This window comes from Corvus brachyrhynchos, unplaced genomic scaffold (assembly GCF_000691975.1).
Source record: "Corvus brachyrhynchos isolate BGI_N302 unplaced genomic scaffold, ASM69197v1 scaffold106, whole genome shotgun sequence".
Taxonomy (NCBI): domain Eukaryota; kingdom Metazoa; phylum Chordata; class Aves; order Passeriformes; family Corvidae; genus Corvus; species Corvus brachyrhynchos.
In genome coordinates, this window is record NW_008238834.1 from 2,675,398 (window position 1) to 2,701,769 (window position 26,372).

A 26,372-nucleotide genomic window follows, 5' to 3' on the forward strand; every position below is an offset into this window, starting at 1 on the left:
CCTGCGGTGAGGGAGGGCTCCCCTGGTCGTCCCCGGTCTGGGAGGGGAAGGGGCTCTGGCCTCGGCAGTCCCCAAAATGCAGTTATACCAGTTGGAGAGCTTGGCTGGGTGCCATGGTTTGGAAAGGGAGGTTAGGAGACCGTCCTCCACAGTACCAACCCGACCTACTTGGTTTACTAGCAGGGCAGGTGATAAAGTAGTTTTGCTGTCTTTGTGTCCCTGTCGGTACCATCCTAAGTACCTCTGAAGGCACAATGGCAGTGTTTTGGGGGCTGGAGCACTCTTGGGTACTCCTCGTCAGCAGTGGTTTTAGAGATAAATTAGGCAGTCGCAAATTACTTGGATACGGTGAGCCTGATGCGATCTGAAGTGGCCCGTGGTGAGAGCGCCTCGTTGAATGCGTAATCAACTGAAATACGCATATCAAAAGGTTTTTGACTGTTGAGGACCTGAGTGTTGCCACAGTCCTTCAGAGAACCGCTGGGAACATAGACTTCCTCTTCATGGAGAAGAGGGTACTTGATATTGATTTTGGTCAGAGGAGAAAAACGAAGGGAGGATGTGCCATTACAGCTGTTTATGTGGAATGGTTTCCCTCAAAGCATCTGTTATTGTCCTATTAATGCTTGCATGTTGGGGAGTCACTGTGACAGAGAGGTATAAGAAATATAGTTGCTAAAACATGCAGTGTTTGGTATACAGGGAGTACACCGTGTTAATTGGTGTACAAATGGAAACTGTAAGCAAATTGTCTGCATGCAGAGTATTATTAGAGATGAGGAACCGATGCACTTGTGTAGTGTAGTAGAATGAGATGGGAGGAGAAGTGTCCTACCATGTTAAAAAAGGTACTACGGGTGCACGGCCAAAGTGCATGCACAGATTAAGTGCCATTTCTGTATAGTCCAAGAAAACAGACTTGGAGAAATCTTTCTTGCCTACTTAATTTGTCTGTGAAGATAAAATGCTGGTAAAAGTAGAGCTAGATCAGTATGTTATTAGAAGTAGGTAAGGAATCCATTATGCTTAATGGGTTTCACTTTTCACTTGGGCATTTTGGCATTTTGTTTGGTTTTCATTTACTTATCTCTGTACCATGAAAGGTAAAAGCATTGCAAATGATTATATGAAATAAACTAGTTCACTGAGAGAGGATTTAAATAAGCTTTCATTTCTTTCTTTCTTTGTTTTTTAGTTTGTTTTATAAGAATGCCCATGTCTGATTGTAGTCTCTTTTCCTAGAAACCCCAGCTGGTGGCAAGCAATGACCGTTTCTGCCGCTTTCTCGAGGAATATTGCCCCGTTGTGACAGAAACTTACTATCCCACGATTTGGTGCTGGGAAGGTCGGGTACAGACGCTCCTGCGTCCCTTTATCACATCTAGACCCCAAGTACAGTACAGGAAGTAAGTGCCTTTATTCTGGAAAGTGATTGATTTGATACCCAGCTGTTCCCTTATTCTGACTATGTCGCACCCACTGTCATTGCTCAACTTTGTGCCTGGTTTATTTTTGTTGCTTTATGCCCACCTTTATGACTTTGTCCACAGACTTGGAACCGTCTTCATCATGGATTCAATATGAAGTAGGTTTGAAAGGTCAGTGTTCCCAAATGGCCCTATTTTAGCTCAGAGAGTTTTGCAGCACTGAAATATGGGTGACAATATAGGAAGTGATGTAGTTATATATGTTCACAGGATTACACAGTGGGTGAGGTCATAAAAGATCTCTGGAGGTCACCTAGTCCAACTCCCCCGCTCAAGCAGGGTCACCCAGAGCCAGTTGCCCCCGATCATGTCCAAATGGCTTTTGGATTTCCATAAGGATGGTGACTGCACAATACACTTGGACAAATTGTGCCAGTGCTCGGTCACTCTCACATTGAAAATGTGTTTTCTTACATACAGAGGGAACCTCCTGTGTTTCAGGTTGGGCCCATTGCCTCTCTTTCTGTCAATGGGCACCACTTAAAGGAGCCCGGCTCCATCCTCTTTGCAGCCTCCCTTCAGGTATGTAAACACATTGCTAAGTTCCCCCTTGGCCTTTTCTTCTTCAGGCTGAGCAGTCCCAGCTGTGCCAGCCTTTTCTCATAGGAGATAGGCTCCAGTTTGTTTGTCATCTTTGTGGCCCTTTGCTGGATTCTCTCCAATACGTCCAGGTCTTCCTTGGACTGGGGAGCCCAGAGCTGGACTCAGGACTACAGGTGTGGCCACACCAGTGCTCCATAGAGGGGCAGGATCATCTCCCTTGATCTGCTGGCTACACTCCTCCTAAGCCTCCACAGCCTCCAGACTCTTGGCCTTCTTTCCTGCAAGAGCGCATTACTGGCTCATGTTCAACATGGTGTCCACCAGGACCCTCAGGTCCTTTTCTGCCAAGCTGTTTTCCAGATGGTCAGCCTCTACTGGTACATGGGCTTGTTCCTTCCCAGGCACAGGACTTTGCACTTCTGCTCATTGATCTTCCTGAAGTTCCTGTCAGCCCATTTCTGCAGCCTGTTGAGGTCCCTCTGGATGGCAGCACAATTACTTGGCGTATCAAATGTTCCGGTGTTCAAATGCCATAGTTTTGCCAAGGTCATGCAGTCACTGTGTCTGTCCATTAAACCAACATGTCCTACCTTAACTGTAGCATGGCCACATTCAGCCTTGTTTTGAATATACAGAACTTCTGGGATTTTCAGAGTAACTTTTATCTGTGGAGTTTGTGTTGTGTTTTTTCATGCTGAAATTCTAAGATGGGAAAAAACCCCTTGTATTTATTGTTTGTCCTCAGCTGATCTCTTTCACACAGAAATGAGACTTAGTCTGGCAAATGAGGCATTTGGCACAAGACCTAAGGAGAAGGACTTTTATGCGCCGGAACCTGGATGCAACACAAGTTGTTTCAGCTCTGCTTGCATGGTAGAATAGATTTAGCATTTAGCAGCTTCCCTTAGTTTTAGTAACTAGGAAACATTTCAGTGGTATGGCCATGTCCACTTTTTCTAGTCCTTGTACACTTTTATTTCAAGGGTTTTGAGAGAAGAAACATAGTTCCATGGGGCAGTGCTTATTTTGTACCATTTGAGATTGTGTTGGCAGTACTCACTAGCATTGCATTTACTTCCCATTACGGAAAAAGGGCAAAGCTGAGCTAATGAGTCCAACGAGGGTGGTCACCCTTAAAATCTGGAGTAGTCACTACCAAGAATTTCAAAAGAAAAATGAAATGCAAGGTAGGCTTGCATTCTGGTAGTTTCTAGACCAACTCTCTCAAACCATTCAAATACATATTTGTTAGCTTTTATCGACATGTTTGCCTATCTCTTCTCCATTTGGATAACTACTTCACTAAATTGTGAAAGTAAAGTAGCACTTTAACTGTTCAAATTTCCCAGAAGTGGGAAGATGTTGTACATTTCTAAAAAAAAGAATGAAACTTTTTTGTCATTGTTTAATGCATACTTAGCTTATTGAGATATTATAATATTTGTTGCATTGTTAAGATATATTCTGTAAGAATGCATTCTAGCTCAGTTTGTAAAGATCTGGGGTGAAAGATGCAGTAGTGTGTGTCTGTGTTCTGCATGTTTAAAACATAACAATCCATTATACACTTTGCTTCTTTGGATGAAGAGGAAAAAAAAATGTGATAAATGTTTATTGCATTACCCAGTGTGCTATCAAAAGATTCTCAGATGATTCAAAGGAAATCTGCAGTACACAAAAATGCCTGTATAAAACACAAGGCAGTGCCAAAAATCACATTAGTTACAAGCTTCCAGTACATCAGCAGCAATTTATGAAAGGCCGTGTCTTCATTTACTGTGAATGGGAATTACTCCGCAAATTGACTGTTCTAACTCTTGTCAGCTGTAGGTGTGACTCTTTCTGAATGCAGACATGCCTAGTCAGGTGGCACTTTGTGAGTATTAAAACATAATGAGAAATGCAGAATTCATACCTGGTAATGTGTAGACTGCAAGCACTCTCAATAGCGTGTATTTTTCAATTTAATCAGTGTTGTATTAAAATGTACCTTTCAGTGAGCTCATTAAAACAGCAGATGGAGGACAGATTTCGTTGGATTGGTTTGATAATAATGACAGCTCGTATTATCCGGATGCCAGCACAAGACCCACTGTCCTGTTATTGCCTGGCCTGACAGGAACAAGCAAGGAATCCTACATTCTTCATATGATCCATCAAAGTGAAACACTGGGATACAGGTACTGTTGTATTTCATTGCTATTCATTTTGCTGCTTCTGGTAGGATCCATATCAGTATCTTTATGTATCAGATGTTTTCCTAAGGCAAACGAGATCTGAATACAGTAGTTTGTGTAAGAAAGTGTTATTAGTAATAATAATCATAATGGAATTATATAACAGGCAGTACATTTGGAAGGGCTGTTTTAATACCTACAGATGTACCCCAGAGCTTGCAGGGAAAGCCAGATAAGTCTGCATAGGGCTTTGCTGCTGCTTCATAAGTTATTATATCAGTATTTGTGTTAACCTTTACACTTTCTAGAGAAAGCGTTTGTATTCAGCTCCAAGTCGTGTGGATGGGTTGCTGGCAGTAGGCCTTGGAGGAGGTCAGCTTCTGAATGCCAAAATTGCTTGATTCAGCAGCCTCAGATTCCTGGGTGCAGAAAGGAGAGCTAGCCTTCTTTTACTGGTGGTGTTTAAGGGGGTCTGTCACCTCTTCATTGTCACTGTGTAATTTAGTTTCATTCTTAAGGCTTCTGGTCAGTTGGGTAACATAAGTGGATTATTCGATGAGTAGACTCCTTTATGTAACCATATTGCTGCTGCTGCACATTAAAATAAATTGTCATTGTTCCAGGATCTCTATTTGGAATATTATGTTTTGTCTTTGCAGATTGGCTTCCGGTACTGACTCTAATAAGTTCTTCAAATATGGATATATTAGCTTTTATCTACATGTTTGGCTATCTCCTCTCTACTTGGATAACTACTTTATTAATTTATGGAAGTAAAGCAGCACTTTAACAAAGTACTTTTTAAATCACTTTAAAATTTACCAATAAGAAATATCAGAGGAAAGCCCTGAAATCAACAACGTGTTACTATTAATTTTTAAAGTATTCCTGAAAGTAATATCTGCATTTGATCACCTAAGAGAAGAAGGTAGAACGTTAAAAAGGGGAGCTTTAGGTCAGATTTCAAGAAAATGCTATAATTTTGTTTTTAAATAGCAACATTTGAGAAAAATACCAAATAAGTATTCTTTCATGCCTTTAACCCATCTAACTATGTATATTATTTTAAAAAATTATTTCAGTGAGATGGTAGAAGAGTAATAGAAAAGTAGTATTTATTAAGAAAGTATTGATTCTTAAATCATGGTAATACTGCTAGAAGATTCAGAGACTCCCACCAACAGAGAGAGACCAGAAACTTCTGCTGTACCAGACAAAAAAAACCCACATTCCCAAGAACCTGCAAATTAGATCCAGCTGTCATTATAATTTTGACTTGGCTCATTTCTTCCAATTTAATAGAATTATGTAGCTTTGGGGGATGTCTACACACGGATCTCTGACGTTCTTTTTTCAGAGCACAGCTTTAGGCTCAGCCCTTCACTGGCAGAGCTCATGGCAGAGTGCAGGCAGGGCATGTCTGTACCATCTTCAGCTAAACCTTGGGGCTCTCACCCTGCAGTCTGACCTCAACAAATCACGGAGCTCAGACAGTCCCACTGACATCAGTGAACTCCATTTTGGTATAAAGCTTGTTCCACACTGGTCAGCCATCAGTGAACTCCATTTTGGTATAAAGCTTGTTCCACACTGGTCAGCCTCTAGGATCTGTAGGTCTGTAAATATTTATGTGCTGAGCTTATTCATAGAAGTGGCTCACATTTCTTCATGCATTTTCATTTTTTGGTGTATTTATCTCTTTTGGTGAATTTAACAATGTGTACAATTGAATTTACTGTCTCAATTTTTAGATGCGTGGTTTTTAACAATCGGGGAATTGCTGGCGAGGAGCTTTTGGTAAGGATGACTTCTAAGATAAACATCTCTCACTTATAAGTGGTAATTATGAAATCATTTGTGCCTGTTTGTACAGTTGGATTAAATGAGAGAAACTCAGAGCATGGGTTGAAAATGCAGAGAAGAGAATTCAGCCATCTGGTAGATTGATCATGTGCCAATATTAATTTTTTTATTTTGAAACCCTAGAGGGTCAGCTGGTCAACACATGATTTTTTCTGAACATTTCAGTTTAGGAAATTATTCAATTATTAATATCTGTAACATTAAAATGAACAATCCTTACACTTTTCTGTCCAAAAATACTGCAGTATCTAAAATGTGCAAATCTCTGTTCAGTCAATGCAATTTTCTCCCATTGATTTAACATACATATCCAAATACAATCCAGTGTAATTTTTTCCCAGTTTAAAATGTATTTGATATGGTTAAAAAGGTGTGACATTAAAATTGATCCATACTGCATGCTAGTGAATTAATGAACTAGATTTATATGGGTGGCTGTATCCTAAAAGTTAAATGTGTTCTTGTATTTTTCTCAACAATTCTGACACAAACTCAGCTACAGAGGACATTTTTTTGGGACAGACATATCATGTTAGCTTAGCAATAACTGGCCATTCCTCAGATGAAAAAATCTTGAAGCTAAATGTTTTCTGCAGCTAGGGACAAGGCATGATGAAATATTGCTGAATAAGCTTTGTTTTTTCATATGTGTTTTGTTGACAGTTCTGCAGCTGGAATGAATGTGCATAATACTCAGTATTGTTTTGCATTTTTTTAATCCCCTGGTTTCAAACTTTAAAAAGCTCAGAATGTTTTCCCATAATCAGATAAAGCATTTCAATGCAAATATTGCCATGTTAAGAGTAGTTTTCTGCATACTTTTGGAGATGGATCTACAAAGCAGTTTTGTGACACACAAAGTCCTTATTGATGAATTTCTGAATCATTAAGAGAAAAGATCCCTTGTTTGGATACATTGTGTGTATTTTACTGTAATCGGATTTACATCTTTAAGCTTTATAAGTTCTTGTGGTGCAGCAAACTAGCTGAAATTACCACATTTTCTGCAAAGAGGTTTCAACATTTTAGTATAAAATCCCTAGTTAATGAGTCTGAAGCATAGTTAGGCACCACAGTAGAAATTAGTTATGTAAGCAGTTCTTTTTCTAGTCACTTTAAAGACAGATTCAAATTTACAATGCATAATAGTTATTTAAAGAATACTGTTCCCATTGATTATTGAAAGTTATTGTGAATTATTGCTATGGAATAATCAAATATTATATTGACCACAGCCAATGTGAGCCAAGACGGTGTTTTAAAAGATCTTCATACAAAGCGCAGATAGCTAAATGTTAAACTGTCCAGAATTAACTGAATTTAAAATGCAAGATAAATCTCTAGCTATATAAACTTTAATCAAATACACTTAGAATGCATTAGATCCTAGCTACCAAAAATAATTATTTTTCCTTGTAAAGTTGACAATTTAATTAAAATAAAACACATTCACAATGTTTGTAATTAATAAGATGTAAAACAGTGAAGAGTGATTCATGCAGATGTGAACTGGAAATGCAACATAAATGGAAATTAAAAATGTCTTCAGTTTTAATTATCTAGATTTAGCTTTTCTTTCCATTTCTTAATCTTTGGCATCAACATTTCAATATTCTTGTTAAATGTATTTTAACTAATTAGTTTAATGTAATTAAATTTGTTAAAATCACCCACAAATTGCCAGGCAGTTTAACTGAAAGCAATTTAAAAAAAAACACCCTTGAAATCCGTCATTGCTTCAGGCAACAGATAAGTTCCATTAACTCACAGTTATGTATTTTTATATTTAGTTTTAATGTTTTACTGAATTTTGGCAGTTCAGTCAGTACCTGTAGTTAAGTCCAAGTCACTAACATGTTAGTAGCAACTCTAAAGTTAAAAACTTCATTTTGCTGTAGATGAGATCTGGACAACACCATTAGAAAAAAACCTTACATTATTGTGATTCTTACGGTGCCTAGATGGACTTGTCTCCCTCATACTGCTCCAGATAGTCCCTCAGGTTGGATTATGTGACCTATTCCAGGTGTCTCTGCAGGGGAGGCTCAAAAGCTGTGCCTATCCTTCAATAGCAGGGAAGTGGTTAACCGAATCTTACCCAAGGGGTTACTCAATCTGATGCCAGTGGAAGTCATTCCAAGCCTCGATTCAGGATTTAAAGAGACAGCAGTGATGGATAAAGAAGGGCTAATATATGTTTCGTTGCTTTAGTTAATAGAATACTTTACTAAATTAGGTAAATGACACTGGGGAATTTATTTATCTGTTTATTTTGTTTTGTTGTATGTAGAATCTAAATATGGGTTAGTTTTCAAATGCTGGCTGACAGAACTTGAAATCTAATGCTTTCTTTTGCATTTGAATGTGGGTGAATATAGTAAAATTGTTGTTTTAACTTCCTTTTCTGTAAATCACAGCCTTTATAATATGTTTCTATTTCCTTGGGATATTTTAAAAATATCAGTGTCTATCTAGTTCTGATCTAGTTCTGTCTAGTTTAGCACATTTTTCTCTGTTCAGATTGAATGACCTGGAGGTTGCAGATACTGAAGATACCTGTCACCTCTTTTATTTTGTAATGATAACAAGTATAACTCCTTCCTTCACCTCCTTGTGAAACACTCTGGATTTATATTTGCCATTTAGTGAAGCTTCACAATAAATGCTAAATTTATCTTCTTATATAATGATCCACTGTTCAGTTTGCTTTGTCCTTAAAGGATAATACAAAAGCTTATGATGGCATTTTTTCCCTCTTGACTCCTTACAGACACCAAGGACTTACTGTGCAGCTAACACAGAGGATTTAGAGGCTGTTATTCATTATGTGCACAGCTTGCACCCCTCAGCTCCATTCATGGCAGCAGGTGTTTCTATGGGCGGGTAAGGTTGTGTAACACAAGTCTCAGCTTAACTGTGGTCATAAAATAAGACTGATGTAGCCTGATTGTAAATTATTACTCTGGAATACTTGCATTACTAACTGAGCTGCAAGCAAGCTGGGTTTCTCTCCAAGAGTTAATATGAAGAAGACTTTTAGAAACTTCATATCTTGGAGGCTATTTCGTCTGTGTCAGGGAAGGTAGAAATTGGCTAACATTTAAAAATTGGGGGGGGAGGTAGAGGAAGACAGGAAACTGTGACAGGCAGATGGACAGCCAAACAGGTAGGCAATACGGTCTTTGGAAAGTATGGAGGCTGCCTTTGGAACAGAGGGATATAAAATAGAATCTTGAGCTAATACACCATGTTTCATAGCAACCTCTGGCAATAACAAGATTTGTCTTCACTCTGTTTGCGTTCTGCAGTGTGTGGGTAGGTTAGGCTGGAAGAGGTGTGGATATCTGCTCTGTCTGGCTCAGAAGCAAGAAGTAGTATTGTTGCTCAAACCAGTATGGGTTGGTACAGCATGTGGTATTAAGACTTGCTGTGTCCTGGCTTCTCTCCAGAAAGCACAGCTAGAACAGACAATGATAGCACAGTTTCTTAGGAAAAAAAATCACTGTTAGAAGCTAGCAGAAATGTTCCAGCAGCCTCTTTAACAAAAATCGTAGCAGAGGAGAATTTTCCTTAGAAATACTGCAGACACAGTGGTAAATTCCTGAGACTTCCCTTTTCTCTGATAAATTGGGGCGGGGGGGGCAGATATAGCCCATATATATTGATATTAATATATATTACTATATATTGACATTGATCTATCAGTGACATGTAGAAGCTTTGAGATATATATTTGTTCAAGCAATAGAGTTATTGATAATGAAATAAATAATTAACTTTGAAGCTTTTCAAATCAGGCCAGTCCTTTTCCATTCATGTTGCTGCAGCCTTTCAAAAGTGATAGACAGTTGTCTGATGATGACATTGGCTGCCTCCTTCTGGAGCTTTGGTGCACTTCACCTGGTCCCACTGTCATGTCTGTGCCCAGTTTGCATAACTGGGCCCTAATTTGGACCCTAATTTGATCTTCTGCTGCCATTGTCCCAAACTCTGCCACTAGGCAAAGGGACTGGGTAGGCCTGAGAACAGACCTCAGCAGTAAAGACAGGGAAGACTGCTTTTTTGCAAATCTTTAGTCACTAGGTTCCCTGTTCTGTTGAAGAGTGGTTCCAAGAGGGAAAAAGGCTGGTCGGCCTAACTTCAGTTCTTTGGGAAGATCCTCTGGGAGCTATTTCCAGGCATATGGGGAATAAGAAGGTGACTGTTTTCATCAAGGGCAAAACATACCAAGGTGATCTGATTGCCTTCTATGATGAGATGACTGACTTCACTGATGAGGGGAAAAAAGAGGATGTTGTTTGTTCTGAGGATGTTGTTTGTTCTGAGTCTTTCTTCGTACCAAAAGACTTAGAGAAGCCTTTCTTGCTGCAGAAACCTTTCTCTTGTTGTCCTGTACATCCCTTGCTTGTTCCAGCTCCAGCTGAGCCTCAGTTTTCCTAACTGCATCCCTGCATTCTTGGGCAATGACTGTTTCTCCCAGGCAGACCACCCCTCGTCTACCTTAAGGATACTTCCTCCTTGAAATTGCTCAGAAGGGTTTTTTTTCTCCATGTGATCTTCTGCCTCTCTTGCTCAACTTCCTGCATATCAGAATGTATCACACATGTGCTTTATGTTTGGTTATCCTTAAAGTCAAACAGGTCTCCCAGATCCCTTTGCTCATCAGGGCCATCTCATGTGGCATCCTGCAAACCAGATCCCTAAGCAAATGAAAGCCAACTCTCCAGAGTTGTAATTCTGCTGCTTACCTTACCCACTTACTTTTGACCTTAAAAATCCACCACTGAATAATCTCAGTGGCCAAGACTGTTCTGCATCTTCTCGTACCTGACGGGTTCTTCCTTATGTATGAATAGCAGACCCATAGAATATTTTTCCTATTTAGGTCCTTGATTGTGTATCAAAATATTGTCCTCTACTCTCCAGAAATCTGGCCTGCTTGTGCCTTGCTGCAGCAGTTGATGCCAGGATGGCTACAATTCCCTGTGCCTGGCAATTATGAAGGGCTGAAGGTGTGGTAGAAGCTGGCAAATCTGTGACTGGTACAAAAGGCCAGATCAGCCCTTAGTGTCATTTCTGTCCTTGGCTTAACCTAGTTATGGTATCCAAAATACTGGCAAAGTCTGTTAGTATGGCACAGGGAATCTGTGTTGTGTTCCTAGCTTATATCTCACCAGCACCGCTGGGCAATTTTAGGCAAGGTGTTCCACCTTCCCCCTCCAATATGTTTTTAAAATCCTGAACCAAAACCAGAAAGCATATGCTTAATTGTACAGAAAACCAGAATAGTCTCTAATCATCTACATGAGAACTGTTTCCACACTTCAAAATTAATTGGAGCACCGCATGTTTAAAATTTAGCAGGAGCAAAGATGTCACAAGGGACATACTGCAAAAATCATCCACTTGTCTTAATCTTACAGGAGTTTTTATCATCTGTTGCTTTTCAGAATTTTCTGAATAGCCAGATAATCTTTATAAGACATATTTGCCCCAGTTAAGAATTAAAATAGTAGAACAGGTGGTCTTTCATTTACATTTACTTGTCTGTGATGTGAATGTCTATCTTCAGTAGGTATTATTTTGGAAGGGACTTTATTTTGCAGCATCAAGATTCCTAAGCCTTCTCTCTACTACATACACTCTGTGAATTCTGTTAGAGAAGTGCTTCTTCTATTACTGCAATTTTTTTTTGGTTGGTTTATTGGACTGCTGTTCTATGATCTGGTAGGTAGTGCAGAGGGATAAAGTCTCTGTGGTAGCAGGCTGGCTCATAATGCCTTTGCTAAAGGTTGCTGTCTCCTGAAGTACAATAGACGAAGCCAAGATACAGTGTGGCAATCCAGGGAGTTATATTAACATTACTAATTAATTGTAGTGTTTTGTGTTAAAGACTTGGTATTAAAATGCTCTTTGTAAACTTTGAGGTCTCAGGCAGTAAAGTAAGACTTAGAGCTTTTCTGTCAGTATTTTTATTTTACTCTATTCCTGCTATTTTATTTTTTCTACATTTGAAGGGTAGATGCTTGTGAACTCCCCCTTTTTGCAACTCAAGTATACATTAGCAGTAGAGACTATAAGCTGCAATTGGTCAGAAAGACCATTTATTTGGGTCACAAGTTTGTTTCTGTAGTTTTATTCATTATCCAAGACTTCATTCTTCACATACTTCGTGTTAAAGAACAGCTGTGTTCTTTCATGTGTGTGAGGTGAGGTAATGGCACTACCTTAATCTCAGAAGACTTCATAGTGAGGCAGGTGTGCCAGGGGCAGCTTGCATTTGTCAGGCACGCTGATCAGATTTATCACATCAGGAAGACCAAGAGCTTGTAAGACAGTAAAAGTTACTAACACTTGGGAATACCTGTTCCATGAGTAAGAATCACTTGACTTTTCCCTCCCTTTAGTGATCTAAGTAAGACTAGTACATCTCTGTTTCTAAATGCACTCCTACTCACACCCTACACAGCACACCCTGTTCGTCTCTGATAGTAGAGAGAGCAAGTAAACTTCATGAGTCATATGTTGATTATGTGACTATCTTCTAGGTGTACTAGGCACAACTGTCGGACTCATATGAGAAACTACTGAAAAACAGACAAAAACATGGCTGACTGTTCTATTTACTCTAAATTGAAGCAAACAGTTTGATAGTATATATGTTTCTGTTTTTCATTTGTAGCATGCTTCTTTTAAATTACCTGGGCAAAACTGGCACAGACACTCCTTTAATGGCAGCTGCAATTTTCTCTGCGGGTTGGAATGTTTTTGAATCTGTAGAATCTCTGGAGAAGCCACTAAACTGGCTTCTTTTCAACTATTACTTGACCACTTGTCTACAATCCTCTATCAGCAGGTGAGTTGCCTTCAGAACTATTTAGCAGGTGGAAGGATGTTAACATGAGATCCACAGCAGGTATAAAAATATTGGCAAAATTAATGCTGTAACAACTCTAGTTGTTCTTTGTGAATTATTTGGTAAGTTTTGAAATCAAAGGGGTCTTTTCAAGAAAGTTTGTCATCAATATGACTTTATCTGCTGCTCAAGGGACTCGCAACAAGCCCAATGTTCTGTATTTATGGATGAAGTAAATGGATTTTTAAAACTTTTAGACTTGCACATACTGACTTTGAGTAGATTTCTATATATAATAATTGTTTTAAGTTGGTGTTGACTGCAAAAGCACGGAAAAGCCTAGCTCATCCTTGACTTTATAAAACCAGACTGTATTTTGTATTCCCAAATATTAAGTTCTTTTATGTTTGGCATCTTTCTCGTGGCTTATGCAGATTTTTACCATATTTCTGGATGTGCCAACATATAGATGAACAATTATTCTGTTCTCGGATTCCAGACAGATTTTTAATATGACAGAAAATTAAAAGCAAGCATGTTAGACAGTTACTTCTGTAAATGTATCTGTAAAGCAGAGAACTCCTATGTTTGTTTAGACAACAAAAAAACAAGCCCTGATTTTTCTATCCTTCTTTATAGGCATCGACAAATGTTGGAGAAATTATTTGATATGGATCTTGTGATGAAGGTATGTGAAAATGTTACATCTGCTTGAGCTGGATGCTGTTTTCCAAATGCTGACATAGTTCCCTATTTGAATTCTGTACTTCAGGCTAGAACTGTTAGAGAATTTGATAAACAGTTCACTTCAGTCATGTTTGGCTACCGTTCAATTGATGATTACTATGAAGATGCTAGCCCATGTCGCAAGCTGAAGTCAGTAGGAATTCCAGTGTTATGTCTAAACTCTGTGGATGATGTTTTCTCACCAGCTCATGGTAAGTTTAGGCTTTTTAAAATGTATTTGTCTGTATATGCAGTCATTAAGACAAACTACATAGGTTTGAGAATAAACTCAGACCTATGTGTAGAAGTGTATTTAAATGTTACTTGCTGTAGGATCAAAATTCCATGGAGGGATCAGTCTTGCAGTTAAGTTTAAGACACATATAAAGCAGATGACGATGGAGAGATTTGATTAATACAGAAGTATTAAAAGAATGCAGAAGTATATGGGGTGGCCTCATTAGGGATTAGTGGAGTCTTTACAGTCAAAAGAAAGAAATACGCACATTTAGGGTATGAGTTACCTCACTGTAAGGAAGATACCAGATGTAGTGCCCTCTCAGAAGCACCTGTTTCTGTTCACCAAGTATGAAGAGAACCCACAAAAAAAGGAACTTGGATTCAGATGTTTGGATATAGACATTCAGAATTCAAACTAGAAACAAGTAGGGTTTTTTTACTGCCATTCTTTAAGGCCCTACAAAGAATGTTTGGGAGCTGCTTATGTTTGAGATGATTTGAAATCCTGATCTGTTGATCTCAGTGCCACCTCCAGTGCCTGTAAATTAAAAGTAAGAAAAAATCAAAGTTAGATTAGTTACATATAATCATGTAGGCCAAAACCTAGGGCAGGGGAAGAGATACACACAAGGTGAGCTCTTAGAAGGAGGAACGTTGAAATTAATAAGGAGCAGCAGTATCAGCTAAGTAACAGGCTGAAAATTCTGTTTTCCATTTTCTTTCTGTTTCATGCTAAACCACATGATCATTATGAACATTTTGCTTTTCCTCTGAAGATCAAAACCCTGTTGCTAACTATCCTGAAAATATATGCTTGTTCCTGTGGTCTGTGTTTTCATTATAGTTTCTGAGAAGAGAAGGAGAACAAAAGCTAATGTAGAGGAAAACCACTAAAATGAACAGCTGGTTGAGGCAACAGTCTTCAGCAGTGAGCACCTGACACCTTTAAAAATGAAGTTTATACAACTGATTTATTTTAGGGAAGTTTTCTTCTGCCACCACAAGTGAAGTGAGATTCTTGCAGAATGAGTCATGAAACCAAAGTGAACAGGCAAACAGATTAGAACAACAAGCAGAAATTAAAGAATTGGAAGAGACTTTGTGTGCACAGTTTATCTGTGTGCAGATGTACAACACATACAGAAACATGCACACACATTACTATTTATAGTTCAAAGATCAGTTAGAGACAAATGTGACATGAAAAGGGCTGCTCCAGTAGAGTGCACTAGAAAAAGACAGTCTGATTTCTTCCTCTCTGGAACTAAAAGCATCCTGTGCTTTGCATGGACAATGTAAAGAGATGACAGACACCTAATATGAGGGGAAAAAATGGTCACTCTAGATTAGCCAAACTACCTATCCCCTACAGTGGCCAAAACAGAGGCTTATAAAAGAAATAAGGTCTGAGTAAACACAGCAATATTATTCTAGAATACTGTATTAACCTTTAAAAAATTTGCAGTTCAAAGACTTTCTGAAACTGAGCTAATCCCTTTGTATTTACTAGCTTCTGTGGGACTTTTTTTTCCTTGAAATTGGACCCTGGACATGACTTTCCTCCTAGAACTGTAGGGAGGTCATCTGCTGTGCCATGTTTCTTTCACAGTAGCTGAGACAGGGAACAATGGCTTCACCTCTTTGTTTAGCACTAGCTTAACCACTTAGTTTGTGGTTTCTGCTCTAAAGTTAAGTAATAACTGTGGCAGGGTCTACCTAGTTAGCATAGTGGCAACAGCAGTAAACCAGTCAGTGTGCTTCACTCCCTGAAAGATTCGTTAACCTTTTCCAGCCTATTATGACTGGAACTGGGACATTTTTTAGCTAGATGAAAGCTAGTGCAGATACTCCATCCTCTTTTTACCTCCAGCTCTCAAGAGCCAGCCATTGATCTGACCCTATGACATTCAATCTGAACACAAGAAAACATTTTTTTTTACTGTGAGAGTGGTCAAATGCTGGCATAGTTTGTGTGGTCTCCATCTACTGAGATACTCACGATGTTACTGGACACAGCCCTGGAAGACCTGCTGTTGGTAACCCTGCCATTGCTGGACTAGATTATGTCAAGAGGTCTCTTACAGCCTCAGCAGTACTGTGATGTGTTGTTTGAGTACTCAAAAGATTGAGTCCCCTAGAGTACAGCTGTAGCAAATCTCTCCATCCTTGAAGCTGTTTTTAAAAAGTAACACAACTCTTTGTGAACAGTGGGATGGTTGGTTGTGTAAAATTAGGTATCAAAACTATCGTGACGATGCCTTAGAAGTCTTGAAGTGTATAGGGGGGCGAGGTAGAGCACCAGTACTTCTGAAACAAGAAGTGCTAAGTCTGTTGTAATGACTGTCAATTGTCTCTTGAAATTCTGACCCTAACCAGCCTTTCTCCATGAAGATATTTGGGTGGTTAGGCATTCATTTATTCCTTGTTCACAGAGTTAATGCTGTTAGCTGTAAACCCTTGTACTTGTGGAGACAAGTTTACCTCAGAAAGGGCAACCAGGACAACGCTGATTTACAGCTAACAGCACAACTCTGTTACATCTGTCTATCCTTGGCTCCTTTTTCACTTGTGCTGTGCACCCTCATTAGGAATGGTTGTGCTGGCAGGAGACACAGCACCCCAACTCGCAGCCTGGGATTTATGTCTGCTGCCATTAGTTACTGGAGTTCATTCATCTTCACATTTCTGCAAGCTGTTTTATGTTAGCAAACATAAAGGGCTGGTGTTACTCTTGGAGGTGACTTTATTCTGGCAACTGGCTTGGTTTTCTTGACTTAAAAATGTGTGGACACATGGAAGCCTGTGGCAACCAAGCAGTTTCCACTCACAACTGTATAATGGATTCAAAGCCACAAAATTCATACTCATCCAAACCCCAGCCTTTTATTGGCTTTGGGGACTGGTTATTTCATGCCTCACCTCTCCCAGTAATACCTACCAGCTTTTAAGCTACCTTCCAATTCTGTTGTAGATAGCTGTAGTTTCCAAGAGCTGGGAAACCAGCCTAGAAAACTCATCAGGGAGAGAGCTATGCCAGAATTCCTTTGTGTTTAAATAGTTTCCATAAAGCCAGGCACATCTATCTTCCAGTAACAGAGCTTGAGGGATGAAAAACCAAGTCTGTTTTGTCACTACACAATGAGGACCTAAAGAGACACTTCCCTTAAAAAGTGCAGATGCTGCCTCAGTTGCTTGTTGCCACCTGATCATTTCTTCTTACGTGCTTTTTGGTATGCTTTGTATTTCCCAGAAGTTATTTTTAAATATATTGTGAAAATGTGCCATTTGATCTCAATCCAGTATTAGGAAGAAGCAATCAATTTGCAGTCCTTCCTTAATGTTGCTGTTTAAAGTTCACAGAGCTTGGCAGCTGATGTATCTGTAGTTTAATTCTGGAATGCAATTCTCATATTGCATAATACTGACTAATGAAAACAAATGCTTTCTTCATTGCATGACACTTCTCTCACCATAACTAATTTAAACAAGCCACTGCTTCAGGAAATACGTAATAAAACCAAGTCAAGTCCTTGTATTTTTTAAATGTAAAAAATAAATCAGGAAAATGGGGTGTTAGCATTCATTATCACTGCCACATTTAACTTTTCATCAGAAGTGGCATATTTCTCTGAAGAGACTTTAAGCAGGGTATTAGGCATCTGACTTAAATTTCACTATACTAATGCTTAGCTAATTGCTGCTGGTGAGCATTGTGCCCGAGCTGGAAGCCTGCCCTTGGAGCTAGGTACCATGCCAGTTCCTTCCTGATCCACTGTGACAAATAAGTGCATGTCTGAAGCTCAGTTATATATATTGTATTGAACTCTCTGAAGCTTTTCTGTCCCCCTGAATCCAAACTTCGAGTAATTGCTCTTAGGTGTTATTTTGCATCCTGTTATGTAAACAGCACAGTTGAATGAAGTTGTCAGGAGAGACCAAATGGCCAAAGAATAGCCAGACAGATAACAATTAGGTTAAAAGTTTAGGGAACAGAGAGAACTCAAGCAAACAATGGAATGTCTGACAGCAGTGACTTATCTATTTTTTTCTTTTGCTTTTTAAAAAAAGAATAACTTCTTTTTGGCAAAGAATGTACAACAAATTGGTTTTGAATGAAGTAATTCTGCATACAAGTATTTACATTGTGGTTCTGTGATCACAAATCACAGGTCTGTGCTTGCTGGATCAAACAGCAGTACAGATTTGGTCAATAAAAACTGAACTAGAAGGTTACATGTGGACAAAAATGAACCGTGGTATCTTTTGGCATGCCATCCTATCTCCTAGAATACATCACATCCGGTGCTCCATTCATTTGTCCTTTACATTGTAAAATTTGTTCTGTTGCATTGTGGTTTTATTTATTGGATGGCTAACAGTCCCTAGAAACAGCCTTGAGCAAAGTACCACACCACCGCCAAGCATCATTTGCATTTTGGCACTGAGGAGCAACACAACATATTCAATTCTCTTCCAAGAACCTGCAGAGCAAGAAACTCTGCTGGGGAGGAGTTACATGGACAAATGGGGGAAATTCAGGATGGGGAAGATGACATTTGTAAAGACCTGCATGTGGCTTGCACCTTACCAGGTGTGGAAAATAACCAGCATCCTAGTGCAGGACTGGTAAGCTTCTAGGAAAGAGCCACTGTAGCTGTTCCGAGGCAGGCAGCACATGGCACCCACTACAGTATTTCCAGCCAGTTTGGGAATGAATGACCACCAGCAAATTGATTTGGGAGCTATGATTACACTGGCAACCTCTGAATGACAGGTATGCAGAGGTCACAGGGACATTGGCCTGTAAGGGCTTCCCCAGCTAGGTTAACACAGTAGAGGAGACATTTATTATGATCTCCCTTTTAATCCCCCAGCAAAGCAGTTTCTTACAGGAAAGGACATTCTCCCTACACATTCGCACTAGTCTGCTGAAGTGAATGACTGTCATGTTTTTGCACGTTTTAGCTAGTGAAGAGGTATGTTCAGGCCAGTTAGCAGCTGATCCTGAATCGGTTAGGATTGGTGGAGTTCTCATGCCTGTCTCTGATTCTTGGAGGTCAAATCTGTCTCTCCTCACATATTCTTCCCCATACTCTTGCACAGGAGCCTATTTATTAGTCCCCTCAGAGGGGACTAAAAAATGACCAGGCAGACAGCTGCAGAATGGGTGTGGAAAGTGTGAAGCAGGCATGGGGTTTGTGTCTGATCTCCACTTCTCTCTTGGGATTCTGTTTGACATGGATCACAGGCTACTGGGGGGAAGAGGAACAGATCGCTTGGTACAGATAAGTAGCAAATTCCTATGCAGTCGGCAGAAGCTGACATGAATTGCAGCCACTCTCTGTACATGGCAATGTGTTCATCCACAGAATCCAAGAGAGGCAGATCAGAGACTGCTGAGCAGATTAACTCAGGCAAAACTCCAGACAAGCGCTTGCTGAGTCTGAAAATGATGCATGTGTTGGATTGCAAGAAATAACACATTGTTTTCTGCATCTCGTGTTCTCAGTGTGTGCTATTCCTCAGTCTAGGCTTCTACATCATTGACTTCTTAGTCTGGCCTCAGTACTGCTTTAAAAGGCCCAGATCCCGCATACAGTATTTTCAAATTTCCAACTGAACAAAGGAAAAGCCAAGGACTTCTTGCAGAGACTGTTAGAAGCACGGTTACTTCCTCCTAGTAAAGAATCAGAATCACTTAGTAAATGCTGGAAGCTATAAACTACTTAGATGCATGCAATTTTGAAAGGAGGGAAAGTGTGGAAGAAATGGATAGCACTGAGTAGCAAAGAACCTCCTATATTCGGCAAGAGAATCCCCATTGCCCTCTGGAGCTCAGTCTTTGCTCCCCCAGGGCATGGTCAGGTACCTCATGTTACAGGCAGGGAGCTTGTCACACACCTTCACAAAAGACACTAGCCCAGCTATGCAGGCGTTGGTCTTGCTTCCGTGCTGAGGCCCTGGAGTGGAACAGAGCATGTCGTTCAGGCACGGCTGGTAGGGACCTCTGTGGCACAGACTGCTCCCCTGGCTCCACAGGTCCAGTGCTTCTGCCCTGATCTATTTTAAGTTGCACAGCTGTTCACCACAGTCATTGCACTCAAGTTCTCCTGTGACTTGCTCTGGCTGGGGGTCATTTTTTGGCTAAGCAAAGAGCTACTCTGTGCTCTTACTATGGTTGCTGAAAATGAAGGCAAACCAGCATCTCAAGGACACAGCTATGAGTTTGCCAGCATCCAAGTGAAAGTAAGGAGCACATCTCTATGAAGAAGGTAGTAATATGCAGAGATAGGGACTATTCAAGGATAATGACCTTTGACATAGCAAATGTATAAAGGGGTAAAGGAACAGACTCCTAGAAATTGGAATGAGTGGAAGGTGTCTCTGAAGGAAGTGCAGTTAGAAAGGGATGTGAACAACTGAAGTCCCCCAAAACTGAACCTGATTCAAAAATACTTTAAAGTAAATGAGGAAGTAATACAACTCTTGTGAATGACTTGCTGCTTTGTGTTGTAGGGACAATGCATTTTTAGTTGAGCAGTGTATGACTTAAAATCAGCTTTATTGTCATAACCTTTTTTAGGTAACACAGTGAAACTACTACTACTCCTTTCTTTCGGGACAAAGTATTTTTCTTTTGCTGTTGCTTTTTCTGTCAATCCTGAATAATCAAAAATCTGTATGATTTTTTTTCCCATTTCATAAAGTTTCTTACTTGAAAACTGGAACTTTGAAAGGCATTCTTTACTGAAATAATGTATTGAGATTTCTGGTTGTTCAGAAGTATACCTGACATACCTAAAACTCCAGAGGAACTTGATTAAATAACTTAATTTTTATGGATCTGTAGTGTTTGCACTCTTGATAAAAAGCTGCACTGCTGTGTCAACCAGTTCAAATGATAACAGGGTCATCCCATCGCACCAAGTACCCTTTGTAAAGTCATATGCTTCCTCTGTGTCAGTCTATGCTAACTGACCTCTATTTTCCTTCACAAAGGGAACTGCCCAGGTGGTGGAATTGATTAAGCCACACATCTATGCAGTCAAAATAAGAGGCACTGAAGCCTGCCTCCTGCCTGTTTCCAGATCAGTGCATATCTCAAGTGTCATTCACTGATGCCTTTAAGCTAATTGTAGGCTGTTGCTGAAATGGCCCCCTCACTGAAGGCTCCATCTGACTGTGGCTGCCACTATTCATATGTTGGCATTAACATGGGGAACTGGGTTAGGGCGCTAATCAGATCAGGAAAACTAACCCAGCAAAAGAAAAATCCTTGTACTATCCAGTCTAATAATCTACATTCTAAAATAATTTCTAGCAGTCACTATTCAGTAGCGAACCACTAATCTCCTGGGTGGCACAGAACAGATTTCTTCGTCCTTGTAGAGTTATTTCCCCCTTCCTCTTTCTCTGTTTACCTTGTGTCTTAGATTATGAGCTCCTCAGGGCAAGAACCATCTCTCCCAGTGTGTTTGTATGGTGTGTCTAAACATGCAGGTGTAAATGTATGGCAGATCAGATAAAATGATAATCTTTTCTATTATCTGATAGGATATCTTACTGACCAAATCTTAACCCTGGCATTAAAGGTTCTGTGCTTGGAGTCTCGTACAATTGCAATTGAGGTCCCAGTTCCTCAGCTTTCCTAAAGGTGAATATTGCAGTAACAGTACAGGGTTGACTGTCCTTTTACTTACACTATTTATAGCAAATCCTAAGTATGCATTAACATGGGTGCTGTTCCATCAGTGTGACTGAAAGAAAGATGAAGCTGAAATTTTTACAGCAGCCACGGGGAAAAAAAAAAAAAATCACACAGGTAAGGTGAGTTAATGATGAAGAGAAAAATGGCTTTTAATACAGCTGTAGTTCCAAACCCTGTAAGACATTTAAGCATCTATTAATGTTGTTCCTATTTATTCATATATAATATGAGGAATGTTTATGAGAAATTACTCAATGGCTGGCATTTCATAGAAGCTTAAGGACTTAAAACGTTTTTCCACCCCTTTTAGCTATACCAGTAGAAACTGCCAAACAAAATGCAAACGTTGCTTTGGTTCTGACTTCATGCGGAGGCCATATCGGTTTTCTGGAAGGAATATGGCCAAGGAAGTGCACTTACATGGACAGAGTCTTCAAGCAGTTTGTGCAAGCTGTGTTTGAGCATGGAAATAAAATCTTTAGCATGTAGCTTTGGACCACTATTATAGCACAGTGGCACATTCTGACAAGGGCAGTTAAGCTTAGTGCACAGATTTTAACTCCTGTAAGCCAGCAAATGGATAAAGTCCATTACTACATGGAAAAATATTTTTGCCTAAGATTTTGTAGCAAGAAACTAAATATTATGTTGTCACTTTTATATTTATTTTTAATATGCCTTACTAAGAATGACCTTAAATGAAACAGTGTTCTGCATACATTAAATTGCACTTAACCAAAACTATCAAGTAGAGAGATTATAATTCCTCAGGATTTTAATTTAAACCAGTATGTATTTAGGAGACTTTATTTAGATGGCTTTTACTATTAGAATGGCAACACACAAAATAGCTTATATATTATCCTGTCACATATAGTACCAGTTGGCCCATTCCTCAGGGCACTGACAGTGAAAATCTTAAAATATGAAAACAAAAGGAGGGATCAAATAAAAGTACTGATTCTTCAAATAAGTCAAAAATTCAGCATGTTATTCCATAGCATTAGATTGATACCTGCTTTTGCTGTTCTGCCCTGAGAGTATCCAGATTTAGGGCTGGTTATTGTTTTTTAAACTATGTCAATGCCATACTTGTCTTACATGGTTATTTTTTAAAGAGCTAATTTACAGTGTTTACATATAACCAAAAGATTCCTTTTAAACAGTACTGTAATAACTTATGTAATTAAAAGACATTTTGCATTTTAGAGTTTATGTAAAACTGGGTGTTGTCACATAAGTAACACATACTTCATATAAATGGTAAACTCGGTGATTGAACCTGCTATGTTTATATTACCTTGCAAGAACATTTCAGCTTTAAAGAATAAATATTAGAGCATCAGGAAATTGTTATATAATCTGCTTTAAACAAAAAAAAAAAAAAAAAAAAAATTCAAACCTTTTATCTCTGCTATTGTTTCATATCATTTCTGAGAAGAATGGAACAAATTGTTTAAAGAAAGTTGGGATGGAGGTCAGAGCTGTGCCTCTGGTTTTTATATTTGATCATTTGTCAGCATTTTGGCAGTAGGTTGTCAAATCACTGAAGCCACTGCAAACCAACTTCTGCCCTAGCGGCTTACGAGTTGTGAGGGTGGCCAAGGCATCGCTGTTCTCCTGAGCCCTGACACAGAGTGACAGCCAGCGCGGGCCTTTGAGGAGAAAAGGACACTTGGACAGAATATCTTTTGAAACTGTTGGGAAGCCCTAATTCAGGGCATACTGAAATTTAAAACAGGCCCTTAAGCAGCATCTGTGGAGCTCCTACCTTTTGCTGATCACTGATTTGGGCCTAGCTGAATAAGAAGTCAGGAAAGATGCCTCTGCATTTTTATTTTTATCTTTGAGCGGGGTCAGTACAAGAAGAAAATGCAGCTAAAAAAAGCAAGTCAGGTCTTTTGTCTCAAGCAGTACGTGAACACTCCCCTTGCAAGGCATGTTTCCTAGTAACAGCAAAGGAAGAACAAAAATACTTTTTGTCTTTAGAAAAAGAAATTGGGACATGATATACGAAAGCAGTTTTGTAAGGTGGACGGTTGAATTAAGAAAATTAAAAAGTTCTTTCAAGTTTTGACTTTTCAAACAGTCACTTGCCCAAATAATGAACTCTTAACTTATTTTTTCTCTGATAAGAAAAATTAGAAAAGTGACTTGCAAAAGGAAAATGAAATTTTGTGCATGCTACTACAATACAGAAAATCAGCATATTAGTAGGGTGCCTTATTTATTCTTGTATTCATTTCCAGGTTTTATGGTCATGCAAAAACAATGAGCAATAAACTGTATTTAGTGTTATATTTGTAAAATTGTTTAGGTGCAGTACTGTTCAAAACTCAGCATCAAGTATTAATAAAGATAAAACCACTTACATTAAATCACACCTTACTGTTTAAATAAAGTAATTAATGGCAGAATTTCTCTCTCTCTGCACGGTCTTACTTAATTTAGATCCAATACCTATACAAATCTCCATGGGACTTTTATCTTTAAAGCTACATTAAGCAAAAATCAGTAAAGTTGGGGTTTCCACCCCCCTCCCCCCCCCCAAGATGTACAGTGTTTTTCCTTAGACCCCATCAGGGAAAATACATTGTTCAAACCATAGTGTGCAAGGTGGTAACAATCAAATTTTAATATGGATATCTTCAAGCTTTCCCAGTCAGATCTTCTGAAACAAAAAACACAGACACTTACCTCAGATCTTACAGGGTACACACAATCTAGAAACAAGTGCCATAAACATTTTTGCTGTGCAATAACTTTGTACCTCACACAGTTTCACAAGTAAGCCAAAGTCCACAATGTGCCCTCTATTCAAAACACTGTGAATTCACAGGGTCTTTATTTGGCTTTTCATGCGATCTGAGTATCCAGGCATCAACAGGGATATGTAATGCTGATGATGGAAGAAAGTTGTTAGTTATCAATGTACTCATTACTGGAAAGATGAAATAGAATGAAAATGAAATTCCAAGCCACAAGGGCTGCAGACACCTACCTCTTAAAGAAAACTTTCTTCCTAGTTCAGAATCCCATAGTAGCTGCAGTCAGCAGGGTCCTCTAGAGACTGTCTAGTTCAGCCCTCCTGCCCAAAACAGGAGATACCACATACATGCTCCAGAACATCCACCTCTTCTCACTTTGCCCTTGGCATCAATGCATGGTACAGTTCTTTTTATCTGTGAGACCTTCAGTCACCCAAGAGTCATTCGTGATCTCAGCTGTCTAAGCACCAGATCAAAAAGACCAAGATTTTAAGGTGTCATTTATTATGTCCACTCCTGGCAAAAAAAAAGGACTTGGAAAAACTGAAAATTTCCAATATACAATATGGTTCTTTGAATACAGAGAAACTAACCCATACTATACATTTCACACTGAACAAATGAATTAATGCTCTTTTTGGAAACCATGACATGTAACAGCACCATTTAAAAGAAAGGGCTGCGGAGGACAGTCTATAACTCCACAGGAGCTGGTGTCAAGAAAATGCCAATGAAGCAGTGGTGACTCCAGGCAGGTCAGCATGGTCTGTCAGTGTGACACTGAGTGTCACACTTTAGATCCCAACATGCTGACTGTTGCAGAGTGCAGTCCCTCCAAGGCCTAGACTCACCATTACAGAGATTGGAAAAGGGCTCTACATTCAAGAATTACTCCCCAGATGTGGTTCAGGAAGCTTCTCCTCCTCTGTGCTGCAATTTGGAATTTCTAGCTGAAATCTAATAGTCAACTGTTTGAGCCCTTCAAGTCAACAGAATAGAGCAGCTTACTCTATCTCAGCAGTTCCCAAGTGTTTAAGACAACAGCCTCCTCCCCTTTTCCTGTAATGGTCTGGACCCCTGTGTACCACTCACATACACATCCACTCTCTGTCCCAGACCCAAATCTCTGTAAGCCAGCTGTACCAGCCTTCCCTCCAGATGTAGCTATCTGCAGTCCTTTTTATCCCTGTTCCCCTCCTGCCCTGAAAGAAAACCCCACAAACTTCACATTCAGCATGCAAGCAAAGTGGACAAGTCCCAGCCCAGTTTTTTTTTTTTTTTCCTGCCTCCCTGCATAAATAAAAACACCAAAACAAAACCAACTGTTCAAATTCTACCTCCCCCCATTTTGAACATGGCCCCCTGCTTTTTCAGCTAATTGCCCTGTAAAGCTCATTAACTCCAGGCAGTCAGGGCACTCTCCAATCCCTGTTGTCCCACGTGCCACCTACACAGGAATTTCAGGAATTTCTTTCACCTACAACTCCTGTAGCTACCTGGCTCATGCCAATGACTCACACCTACCAGAAAGAAGACTTTAGCCCTGCACTCTGCTTCTCCCCGGGTCACTTCAGCTGAATGCATCATCACCTTGAGGAAAAGAAACATTTGTTCCCTGAGTCATCAAGTTGCTGTAACACATGGGCACCCTTCAACCTGTGCCACTTGCTGGGGTTCTCATCCCAGCATGCCAGCTGGTCAGAAAGAGCACTGGAATGCTCAAGGCAATGAGTAAGAAAGAGGGGGGTGTAAAAAAGCCCAAAAGACTCACCCTGGGGACTTGCCACTGACCTCCAGCCTACCTGCTGGGTCCCCCCCAGTAACTCCTCCTGCAGCCAATCTGCTGTGGGATATCTCAGCTACGGTTTGAGTTTTTGTTGTTGTTGTTTAATTTTCATTCCAACAGAAGGAAAAATCTACCAGACAGTGGTTCTTCATTGGCAAGCATCTCTTCCTCTGAAGCATCCAATATTCCTGTCTCTCCTGTCTCATCCCTGCTACTAC

The 26,372-nt window shown here is 39.7% G+C and overlaps 1 protein-coding gene across 1 annotated transcript; it reads left to right on the forward strand.

Moving 5' to 3' along the window:
• Positions 1–254: 254 nt before the first annotated feature.
• Positions 255–24,017, forward strand: ABHD3 (abhydrolase domain containing 3). The gene is given in 9 exon segments (XM_008636854.1): positions 255–348; positions 1,196–1,406; positions 4,028–4,210; positions 5,959–6,004; positions 8,841–8,953; positions 12,753–12,926; positions 13,566–13,614; positions 13,699–13,864; positions 21,911–24,017. Coding segments are annotated over 9 exon segments (1,215 nt in total). The 3' UTR covers positions 22,090–24,017.
• Positions 24,018–26,372: the final 2,355 nt, after the last annotated feature.